Source organism: Raphanus sativus, chromosome 5, assembly GCF_000801105.2.
Source record: "Raphanus sativus cultivar WK10039 chromosome 5, ASM80110v3, whole genome shotgun sequence".
NCBI lineage: Eukaryota > Viridiplantae > Streptophyta > Magnoliopsida > Brassicales > Brassicaceae > Raphanus > Raphanus sativus.
This window is the reverse complement of record NC_079515.1, coordinates 37,018,691-37,030,592: the sequence shown is the minus strand read 5'-3', so window position 1 is coordinate 37,030,592 and position 11,902 is coordinate 37,018,691. Positions and strand designations below refer to the sequence as shown.

At 36.6% G+C, this 11,902-nt stretch overlaps 3 protein-coding genes across 3 annotated transcripts; 2 read left to right on the top strand and 1 right to left on the bottom strand.

Moving 5' to 3' along the window:
* Positions 1-2,109: 2,109 nt before the first annotated feature.
* LOC108857836 (putative pentatricopeptide repeat-containing protein At3g15130) lies at positions 2,110-4,472 on the bottom strand. Its single transcript, XM_018631857.2, has one exon. The coding sequence runs from the start codon at positions 4,435-4,437 to the stop codon at positions 2,383-2,385; it is 2,055 nt and encodes a 684-aa protein (XP_018487359.2). The 5' UTR covers positions 4,438-4,472; the 3' UTR covers positions 2,110-2,382.
* Positions 4,473-4,702: 230 nt separating this feature from the next.
* On the top strand, positions 4,703-8,087 carry LOC108856907 (uncharacterized). The gene is made up of 16 exons (XM_018630808.2): positions 4,703-4,859; positions 4,953-5,102; positions 5,198-5,289; positions 5,393-5,489; positions 5,620-5,663; positions 5,740-5,828; positions 5,961-6,058; positions 6,153-6,299; positions 6,383-6,530; positions 6,630-6,706; positions 6,776-6,847; positions 6,948-6,995; positions 7,069-7,196; positions 7,306-7,450; positions 7,527-7,731; positions 7,816-8,087. Exons 1-16 carry the CDS (start codon positions 4,758-4,760, stop codon positions 7,863-7,865), a joined length of 1,692 nt encoding a protein of 563 aa, XP_018486310.2. The 5' UTR covers positions 4,703-4,757; the 3' UTR covers positions 7,866-8,087.
* A 1,113-nt stretch (positions 8,088-9,200) lies between these two features.
* Positions 9,201-10,915, top strand: LOC108861181 (protein CUP-SHAPED COTYLEDON 1). Its single transcript, XM_018635007.2, has 3 exons — positions 9,201-9,500; positions 9,871-10,154; positions 10,237-10,915. Exons 1-3 carry the CDS (start codon positions 9,299-9,301, stop codon positions 10,681-10,683), a joined length of 933 nt encoding a protein of 310 aa, XP_018490509.2. The 5' UTR covers positions 9,201-9,298; the 3' UTR covers positions 10,684-10,915.
* The last annotated feature ends 987 nt before the right edge of the window (positions 10,916-11,902 follow it).

The following is an 11,902-nucleotide window of genomic DNA, read 5'->3' as shown; positions in this document are numbered from 1 at the left end:
AAAACGGGTGTGTATTTGCATCTGCCAACTACTAGGATGTTTGTATGCTATGATATTTTTATTTGCGGAAGTCATTTACATCAATCAACAGATAATCTGTAGAGCAAAAGCTAACATCCATTGATACGTTACAATTTTCTAATCACTCATTGTCTTCTTCCGAAAGCTTGTTCTGTTTCAAAAAGCTCTTTCCTGACTTGATTATGTATGGCTTGATCCTGATTCCTGTTCTTGAACTGTTGAACATCCTAGCTGTTGTGATAATTGCGAGTATTAGAATAGCATTATATGGGCGCAAATTGTAAGTACATGAGTATCATACTGAGTAATCAAAATGATGCTAACCAAAGAACAATATCAATCCAGAATGCAACATCACCCAGTCTTGCAGATGAAGTCAACGGACCGACGAGCATCCTAAAATAAATTTACTCAATAATAATGTGATGAACATATTCAAATCACACAACAAACCTAACCTACACTCATAAGCTCGGATCTGAGATATATCTTCATCCGAGCTCTCAGTCTTCCATGGAGCAACCCTAAGATGCCCTGCTCAGGTGTGTTTCAATATCAACTAGATTTTAACCCGCACGTTCGTGCGGATATATTTATATTTTTTAAATTATTTTATATTATAAAAATGTTTTAAATATATAATTTCTATTTTAGTGTTATATATTGTATTACTATATCATATTATTTTATATTTCTTATTGAGTATTATTAATATATAATGGTTTTTTTAAAAAAAAATTACTTTGTTATTGATATTTATTACTTACTAATATATTTTCGAGTTAGGTAAAATAAAATAAAAATATGAAATACTCAAATAGAGAACCCCATTCAAATTATGTTGTTTTCTTTAATTTAAACATTTTGCATATAATACATTTTTAAATTTTATTTATTTATATTATAGAAAAATAAATATGACTAAAATAATTATATTTACATGTTGTTTTAAGAAAATATACTTTAACATATCTCATTTAGTATTTTACGGCATTTATATTTTAAATAATATAATCCTATTGTTTTAGTAAACTTTATACATAGTAGTATCTATCATACTATTTTATTAAATTTATTATATAGGATATTTGTTTTGGATGTTATGATATTAAGTTCTATTTTTTTTTAAATTAAGACGTCAAAACATTAGGTTACTTTAAATTTTTACAACATATATAGTTAGTTTTTTTCAGGTACATTTCAAAAAGTTAATCTTTATTATCCATGATTTTGTCTTTTGTAAAATTTGAAATATTATCATTTTGAGTTTGAATATTTATTTTCAAAATAATATATTTTTCGAGACAACTTTGGAAAATTACACAATTATTTGAGTTTGGAATAATACATGAATTTTGAATTTGTTTTGGTACTACATTACTGTATTATTATAAAAATATTTGAATTTTTGGTGATATTTTTAATTCTTTTATCAACAAATTTTGTTACAATTAAAATAAAATAAAATTATAATTAAAATTTGATTTTTGTCACTAATATTTTAAATGAATTACTGAAATTTCATATTTTACTAATAACATATTTTTAAATAGTATATGAACTAAAGGTTATTATATACTATTATATTTTGTATATAAACATTTTTAAGCAATATATTGCTAATAGTTTCAAAATAAATAAAAAGATAATGTATGGCTGTAAATATAAAATTTTAACTTATGTTAATACATTTATTTTAATATAAAAGTATTATATAGTTTTCGAAGTTTAATCCATTATAATGATGATCAATAATTTATTTAAGTTAAAAAATAAAATAATTTTTTTGTTAATTTACCTATTTAATATATTTTTAATATTTAATTCATATAGCACTTCTATTTTTATATAATACGGAATATATCATAGAATCTATAAAAAAGTTAGTATAAAGAATTTTTATTTTTTTTTTATAATAAGTTTTAGTTAAATTTACTTATAATAATATTATATTACTAATTTCGAAATATATTAATGTGTTATTTATAAAAAATATTTAAATTTTAAACTAAGATTTTGTTAGATTCTTTCTCAACAGATTTTATTATATAAAAAATCAAATTTATAGTTGGTTTATTGTTAATATATTTATAGTTGGTTTATTGTTAATACAAATAATCAAATATGTCATATTGACTAATTCTTTAAGTGGTCCTACTATGACTTGTTAATAGTAGATAAAAATAGAACCTTAAATTAATAGATTAGATGAAATTTTGAAATTTTATCAACTGAGATTGTGCCATTGCTGTAGAGGCTTGTTTGTAACCATTCTTTTCCTTCTGAATAGCTCTATAGTTTAAGACTTTTGCATGAAACCCAGTTGTATAATAATAGCGGAAGTAAATCAAGCTTAACGAGTCACCAGTAATCTCCACACGAACAACAACCATCTTCAAAACTGTGAAACCGAACAGCATCTCTCACAACAAACGATATCTTCATGATCTTAGACAACCCCTTGATGAACTCATGACAATCTACGCACACCCTCAAGTTCTTGAACACTCTTATCGTCTTTCCTTCCTGGTTCAAACCCCCTGACGCCAACGCCAAACCAATCGCTAGCTTCTCGCTATGAGCTCTTAGATTCTCCTCTTTCGACTCATCGTCTATATCATGCATCTCTTGCTTCAAGCCGTAAACATACCCCAACTCTTCTCTCATTCTTCTTTCAACTTCTCTCAAAGTTTCATGGATCCTTGGTGTCAAGGGATGTGAATCCTCTCCGCTACGGAAGAAACAAACCTCTCTCTCAATCTCTACCCAGCTCATACCAGCTTCTTTCTTCAACCCTTTTGTCTTCCCAACCTCTCTTGCCTTCCCATGTTCCTGCCAGTAACCAGCTTGTCCATAAAGGTTGGACACCATCACGTAATTTGCAGGATTGTTTCCATCAATCCTCAAAAGAATCTCACTTACTTCTTTCCCTAGTTCGATGTCTCCGTGTAGTCTACATCCGCTAAGAAGTGTTTGCCATATTCCAACGTTCGGTTTAACAGGCATTGTGTCAATCAGATGTTTACCTTCCTTCAAACGACCAGCTCGTCCTAATAGATCAACAACGCAAGCGTAGTGCTCTACTCTAGGTTTGATCCCAGGCGTCTCTAGTAACTTTGAAAAAAGTTCTTCTCCTTCTTTGATCAAACCAGAATGGCTACAAGCTGAGAGTACAGCTAAGTAGCATACATCATCAGGCTCAATCTTATGTCCCAACATTTGTTTAAAAACACTAACTGCTTTCTTCCCAAGCCCATGCTTCCCGTAGCCAGTGATCATTACAGTCCAGGAGATCACATCTCTGGACTGCATTTCGTCAAAGCATTTCTCAGCCTCATCAACTAACCCACACTTGAGATACATGTCCACCATTGAGTTTGAAACAGATGTTTCTAACCCAGATGGGAGTTTAACAGCAAGTGCTTGCATTTGCTTCCCTTGACGCAAGAGGGCAAAGTCAGCAAAGACGCCAATGATACCAGAAAGAACAAAACTGTCTATCTGAGAGCTTAACTCTCGTAGTCCCCTAAACAAACTCATCGCCTCCACAAAGTCACCCTCTTGAGCATATCCAAGAATCAGTGAACTCCACGAGATCATCGTCTTCTCCTTGATTTGATCAAAAGCTTTCCTAGCACCAAAGAGATCACCACACTTGACATACAAATCAACCAGAGAACCTGTTATAGTTGCCGAACTTGAACAAGGAAACCCACTCCTGACTAAAAAGCCATGAATCTCTTTTCCTCCATGGATCATACCAATGCTACTGCAAGCCTTCAACAAGCTAGTCAACGTGAACTTGTCCGGTCTTTCTTGCATCATCCTAAACGTAGCCAAAGCTCTACCACCATACCCTGAATGTACATACCCAGCTATCATAGCATTCCACGTTATCAAACTAGTATCAACCATCGAACCAAACACTCTCTCAGCTTCACTAATCCCTCCACATTTTGAGTACATATCAACCAAAGAGTTCCCAACCTCAACCATCATCTCAAACCCCATCTTCAAACAAAACCCGTGGATCTGCAACCCCTTTTCAAGTGCGTTAAGCAAGCCACAAGCTTTAAGATTCGTCGAGAGAGTGAACTCGTTTGGGTTAACACCATCCCGCACCATCTCGCTGAAGAGAGATAATGATCCGTTAAGGTCGCCGTTCAGTACATTTCCACTCATGAGAGCCGTCCACGAAACAACGTTTCTCTCAGGCATTTTGTCGAACACCTTGTGGGCGATGATGGGTTCTCTGCATTTGCTATACATATCTATAAGATAATTGCTTGTGAACAGATCTAGGCACGATCCAGACTTGAGAAGAAAGCAGTGAACTTGACGGCCTTGATCAGAAAGTCCATTCTTTGTGCAGACACGCAAGATACCGACAAGGCTTTGTCGATGATTCAGAAGCATCAGTAAAGCCCTGTCTGAACGAAACAAGAATCTAATTTACCGCCTGAAATGAAACGAGTTTAACTGAAACAACTGCGTGCCGTCTTCTGCTACTATAAATGACATGCAGTCTCTTACGATAAGATTCGGTTGGGGAAACGGTGTCGTCTTTGTAAAACAGCGTGACGTTTCCTACTTTATTAAAGATGGCATGCAGTCTAATGACAAAAATCCAAAACGACGCGTCTTCCGTCAAATCCTCTGCTCCATCATCTTCTTCTTCGTTTTTTTTTTTCTCTCTTTCAACTGAGCGAGCGAGCATTGTCGTGGTGTAAAAAACCATGAACGGTCAAGACGGAGACTGGAATTATCATCTGAGGATCCTAAGCAATAGCGCGCGTGATTCCACGGATCCTGCTTCTGATCCATCTGTGCTACAATCAGTAAGCATCGACGACAATTATGTGTGTGTTCTCGATGTTATACAAAGGAATCATCTTTTCTTGAATTTTTGTGAATGTCAATTGATCATTTAGGTGAAGAAGCTACATGGGTTCTGTAAATTGGAGAAATCAGACGATCTGGTGGCGAGAATTTACCCTCAGATCAATAAGGTCTTCCAGCGTTCTGTAGCTTCAGTGTCTCAGTCTGAGTCGTCAGGAACCTCCAAAGGCCTTCTCTTGCTAGTAACGTTACTACTCTCCATGAGAATATATCTACACACTCAGATGAATGCTTTTGTTAAAGGATTGTACTTTTTGTGTGTGTGTGTCTGTTTTAGGCCATTCTTCAGTTTTTTCTTGATTTTGGAGATATGGTTCTGCACGATGCTGACCCGAGTTTGAGGACTTTCTTCCGTTCGTGTCTTAGCCGGTGTGTACTTTTGCTTATGTTTTGAAATGAGCCTTCGTGTGGATACTTTAGTGGGTATCTCTATCAAGTACGTTTTGCTCATTTGGTGATAACTTTCTTGTAGTGAGTTCTCGGATGCTGCTGTTGCTGAGGCAACTTGTGAGTTCCTTATCGAGAACAAGAGAAAACTCTTGGCGTCTTTCCCTAACCTACTCCCTCAGGTATATAAACAAACTGCTTATTGTAATGTTTAATTCAATTCCGTTTTTACATTTCTCAACTGCTTGAGATTGATGCGAGAGCATATATATACCATCTTCTCCTGTCTGATACAAGCAATTCTGTGTGCAGTTTTTTCCGTTGTTGCTTAAGCTCATTGCCTGGAACTGGGAGAAGTAAGCCGAGTCAGTCATTCTTGCTTTTTTTTTTTTAATTCTTCATAAGTTATTTAATCAATCACGAAATCTTCAGGTTGGAAAAGTCCTTCCTGAAGATATTTCCAGGACTGATATCACCTGGATCGTTTCTTCCTCTGTTTCCATCCATTCTAGACTTGCCAAGTGAGTCCACCTCTCTGAAAAATTGCTACTTGAGTTCGTATGTGTAGTGTTTCTGCTTGAACTTTTGTATTCTCTCATCCTAATTTACTTTATGAGTATTCTGTATTCTAATTAAGTATAATTTTATGCTAGTGCTGGTTGTGGCACTAGAAAAAGTGGAAAGGAGCTCGGGGTCAGGGTCAAGGGTCGGAGGTAGCATTGCTTCGATCCAGAAGAGTGCAGCTCCGGAGGTCTTCTGTTTCATTAAAAATAAACATTTACTTGGGTATAGACTGATCTCAGATATAGTCAATGAATGACACGGATCCCTGTGAATGAATGCAGATGCTTCTTGCCCTTATGGATGAAGCCTATACTGGTTCAACCATCGGAGACGGAGGGGATGACTCAGAGTCTGAAGATAACAATACAATAGATGTAGCTGATCCTCTGTTTCTTGAGCTTCTCAAGGACGAAAATGATGGTCTAGCTGTATGCTATCTTTCCCTCAAGTTCTTACATTTATTCACATTATGTCTCAACCGAACAATAGTAAAACTAACTTTGTACTGCAGGAAAGACACCGAGCTTCTCCTGCATTAAACGCAGCGCTGCAGGCTGCTGCGAGTGGTCCTCGGTCAGAGAGGATGAAGCAGACACTTAAGATTGCTCCTCGGCTTCTTGATGTCTACTTCAGTGTTACCTTGCGAGATGCTAATGACTGTAAGATTCGTTTACAGTAGTGTTCTTAAGTCAGTTACCAACGTTGTTAGCACTATTGAGTCTATTTCATGCTTGTTTTCTTTTCTTTTCTTTCTGCAGCTCTGATATGTGCACTAATCCCTCTACTCATGACAAGGAACTCTACAATGTTTCCGGATAAGAATTTTTCTCATGAGGTAACCCCATCAACGCATCTTTTGTATATTGAACCTTAACTTACAGAGTTATGGTAAATGTGTATGCAGATCCGTAGGAGGCTACTTGAATTCGTGTTGGCTGCATTTCAGAGATCTCCAAACTTCATTGCGCTCTTGAAAGTAATGCCTTCGTTTTTATTTTCCTTATTTTTTTGTTTATTCTTGCAATAGTATTATGATTATAAGTTTTGATTTGCTGAAACTCGTTTACATAATGCAGAAACCTATAATTGATAGGCTTGGAGAAGCTTATGATGACTCTGCTAAGGTCAGTTTCTGGATATTAAATGGATGTTTTGTAAACAAAAATGTCTCCTCTAAAACATGTTTTTTTTCCTTAGAGAGAGTTAGCTTTACAGCTATGTTGGGCAATAGGAGAGTATGGTGGTGGGGGAGAATCACACAAGGAAGCTGCTCGAGAGCTCTTTGAAAGCTTAGAGTTGCTTCTCTATGAGAATCTCTCATCAAGGTTATTATCATCATTACCTTTCTGTTATATATACTCTACCCATCTTCTTCATGCATTTCTATTTACACCACTTTTTGCTTCCAACAAACCAAAAAAAAATAAAAAAAAGCCGTCTAGGTCTGAGGCAAGAATCCGGGAATGCTTCCAGAAGAACAACACAGTCAAGGCTCTTGTGTTTTGTGGTGACTGCTATCGCAAAGCTCGCAACTTATCACCGTGAACTATTGCCAAGAGCTCGTGTTGCCTTGGGAAAGGTATATATCTGAATCCCTCACTAAAAAGAAAAGAAAACGCTTTGGAACGATCACCTTTGTACATGTGTTGGTGTAGGTGGTTAGGTCTAGGATATCTGATGCAAGGGTTTGGAGACGAGCACATGATTACTTGGGACTGATGAACGAGCCAGGGATCTGTTGGTCTGTGTTAGGACCTTCACGTGTTTCGGAAAAAAGGTTTCCTGGCACGGTTAACTGGAGCGAGGGTGGGGACAAAATGGTTGCACACATTCCGTTTCACATTCTAAGTGAACAAGGAGGTCATCATCTCCATCTCCTTAAAAATTTTGATTGATTCAACTAAAAGATAGATGATTTGAAGTTGTGTCACTCGTTTCTTGCAGGTCCACCGTTCCATGACTTTGCTCTCTCTGATGTCATCCCCCAAAACTGATCACAGAAAAGTCTCTTGGATTCGGTTTGTACCATTCCGGTTTTGTTTTGTTTGATTTGTACCATTGTAACCACTTAACCATTCTCGGTTTGTAACCGGTTTGGACCAAAGGTGTTTGTTTTGTGTATACAGTACATTAGTCTAATCACCGACCCGGTTTGATCCGTGTTTAAATTGAACCCGGTTTAGATGGTTTAAGTTATGTGTTTTTGTTTCTTTTTAGGTAACGTGTATCCGACCTAATTATGACAAGTTTGAACTTCACCGAGTTTTATCCTGTTTCCTTACATGTCAGTCCGAACGAGAAAATGCCAAAAAGTTATTTGAGGTGGGTCCCAAAGCTTAGCCGTAGACTCGAAAAACGACGCCGTAGGCTTCAGGCCGGAGGGCGGCGAAGATGATTCGCTCCTCCACTCCACCACAGATACAACGTCACTCGAGTTTTCTCGATCTCTGTTCTCATGCAACAAAAATATCCACAATTATTAATTCGTAAGCAAACAAAACTTTTATTTTCCTCCCTAATTAAAATCAGTTGTTGTGACAATGATCTCTGTTGGAATTGTTTTGATATTTCACAATCTCTTGTGTGTTTATTTCTCTTGTTAAATAATTGAAACGTACTCTCTTAAATAATGAAACCCATGTGTTATTTCTCTTAATCAACGTAACGTGTCGACCTAAAACTAGAGTTACTTGTGGGTCGCATAGAGGTGAAAAATAGCAGGCATAGGAGGAGAAAAAAAATGAAAGATGCATGGGAATATGATTTGATGTAAAGCCTGTGACGACTCCATCTCTTGTATATGTGCGACGTTTCCTTGTGACAGATAATTGATGGATGGATGTGATCTCCTCACGATTTGATGCATCCATGCTCTTACTTTTTTTTTTTTCTTGTAATAAAGTTTTTGTCTTGAAAACATTAATGCGTATAGAATCTTATACATGGTGAAAGGCTGAAAGCTCAGACCAAAGATCCAAACTAGTATCAAATAATCTATTGGCTGGTAAAGTCATAGCATAATAAAGACAGATTATGGCTGACGTCGAATCCCCTGAGATTTCCAGTCACGCACACATTGCATGCTCTATAGATAATAATCATTATTATTTTGAACAACCCTCTCTCAGAAGATAATTATTAATCATATATCCTAGATTCTATTACAATTTAGCGATATTAATTAATTATTAATATATATATTCGTTTTGTGTGGTGTATTGTACACATCAACATCAACTCCTGTCTGTCACTAGCTACAGTCAAATATCACATCAGTTGCTTGTAGAACAGGAGAAACACAGATCATTTTAAAAAGTACCCTTTTTTATATTTTACCCATCCTTTCGTCTTTAAAATTAGAAAATCTAGGGTTTTGTTTTTTGTTTGCCTCAAGAGCTTTCTTCTTTGTGTGGTTGTCCCCTCCACAATGGATATGGATGTGTTTAATGGTTGGGAGAGATCATCAAGATTTGAAGATGAAACCGCAATGCCACCTGGGTTTAGGTTTCATCCTACCGATGAAGAGCTCATCACTTACTACCTCCTCAAGAAAGTCCTCGACTCCAATTTCTCATGTGCCGCCATTTCTCAAGTTGATCTCAACAAGTCTGAGCCTTGGGAACTTCCTGGTAAGCAACACTTCACACAGTTAAATAACGTCTTAGATCATCGATATAGGCTTCAAGTTTCAGACTTTACTCTGTTTTTGCATACCTTTAGTCTTAAGAACTATTGCTTGAAACTCCCCAGTTTAGACTCTATTAAACCCATATCTTGAATAGTGTCTTAGACTCTTGTTATAGGTTCAAAGTTTCAAACTTTCCACTGTTTTTCTTTATATTATCACTATAACTCTAGTAAGCTTGACCAGTGTTGAGAAATCTTACTTTTAATCAGTCTAATATAAAACATAAGACTATGGTCACCACCAGCCTTTGTTTCTCTGTTTTAGAACAGAGTATTACTTACTTTTGAGAGTCTTCTTTCACGTATGAGCAGAGAAAGCGAAGATGGGGGAGAAAGAGTGGTACTTCTTCACACTAAGAGACCGAAAGTACCCAACGGGACTGAGGACGAACAGAGCAACAGAAGCTGGTTACTGGAAAGCTACTGGTAAAGACAGAGAGATCAAAAGCTCAAAGACAAACTCGCTTCTCGGAATGAAGAAAACTCTCGTCTTTTACAAAGGCAGAGCTCCTAAAGGTGAGAAAAGCTGTTGGGTCATGCATGAGTATCGCCTCGATGGAAAGTTCTCTTACCATTACATCACTTCCTCCGCTAAGGTAAAAGATTCATTTCACTTTGGTCGGTTTATATACAGTTAAAATGTGTTTTTTATTTTTTAATGTTTGGTTCTTTACACAGGATGAATGGGTTCTCTCTAAAGTCTGTCTGAAAAGCAGTGTTGTCAGTAGAGAGACCAAACTGAATATTTCTTCCGGCGGTGTCAACTGCTCCTCTTCCGCCAGTTCTTTAATTGCTCCGATGATCGATGCCGCCTTTGCGAAGGAGCACGTGTCCTGTTTCTCCAATACCTCTGCAGCTCATGCTGCTGCTGATGCGAGCTTTCCTCCTACTTACCTTCCCGCTCCATCTCCTTCTCTGCCACGTCAGCCTCGCTTCTTTAGTGATGACGTGGCTTTTGGTCAGTTTATGGATGTGGGAGCTTCTTCTGGTCAGTTCAGCATCGACGCTGCGTTTTTACCAAATCTACCTTCTCTGCCTCCGACGGTGTTTACACCTCCTTCTCATCAGTCGTTCGGAATGTACGGTGGCTCCGCACTGAGTTCCTCCTGGCCGTTTGCTCTCTGATGATATCTTTATGCGGTCACAAAGCTTATCTCTCTCTGCCTTTTATGGATTCGATTCAAGGAAAACTAGACTTTCGTTTTAATTAAAATGGTTTGTGTTAGTCTCGAATCATGTAGCTGTCGTCGCGTTTTGTGTTATGTGTACGTGTTTGTGATGTCCTTATGCTTGTTTTTTAAATAACAATGACTTTCGGTGTGAAGTAAATTTCTGAAATTCATTTTGCTTACAACTAGTTTCCTGGTACTATCGAGTTTCTAGTACAAAAAGAATGCTAGTAACTCACTTTTCTTTTAATAGTGTAACTAGGTTAATATCCAGGTGGCGAAACAGTTCTGTTGTAATGAGTTACATATCTCAAAATGAAATATTTTTTTCATAATAATAAATTATGCATAATATAATTTTTAATCAAAAACATGCCATTCATACACAAATTTCTTTTTTTTTTTTTTTTGTCAACTGGTCACTTTTGGACCTTTTTAATCCTCAAACTGAGGTAAGTGGGGGTCGAACCCCCGACGTCAAGGCCCGAAGGCAGAGCTCAGCAGCCACTTGGCTACGAACGACCCGACACACAAATTTCTAAATGGTTAATTTTTAAAGCTGTAGCTTTTTGGAGTCAATATGAACTTTGACATTATGCAATTCGTGGTCTTTTCACATTAAGGATTAATGCTCTCTATTAATGTAGTCAAGTTTTCAATTTTGGACATTTACGTGATCTGTACAGCATTCATGTCAATCTTGTATAATTTCAGGATCAGCAGAAGGTAAGAATATAGAAAAAGTGATAAACTCCAAATATCACTCTTCTTCTCTTCATTGATAGACGAATCAAGGAAAAAATCCTCAGCCTCCGAGATAGTAATCCCGCCTTATCCTCCACGCTCCTTCAGTGTTGGATCTCTGCATGCGATCGAAGACTCATCTCTCCCCCCCAAGTTAACTGATCGGAAGACTTGATCTTAATTCACTGGGCTTCTGCTTTCTTCTTTAAAATGGGTTTCTCTTAACTGGGCCTTGCTCAAACACTAAGTCCAATGGGCTATGTATTTGTATTCCTGCATTTTAATTAAATGAAATCCTTTTAAAAAAAAAAAAAAATTCCAATTATCATGTTTTCAAGTTTCGAGTTATTAACAAAGAAAGATATTAACAAACATGCTTTTAGCAAAAAAAAAAGCAATTTACTTAAGGCGGTTCAAAATGCAGCGGTTGT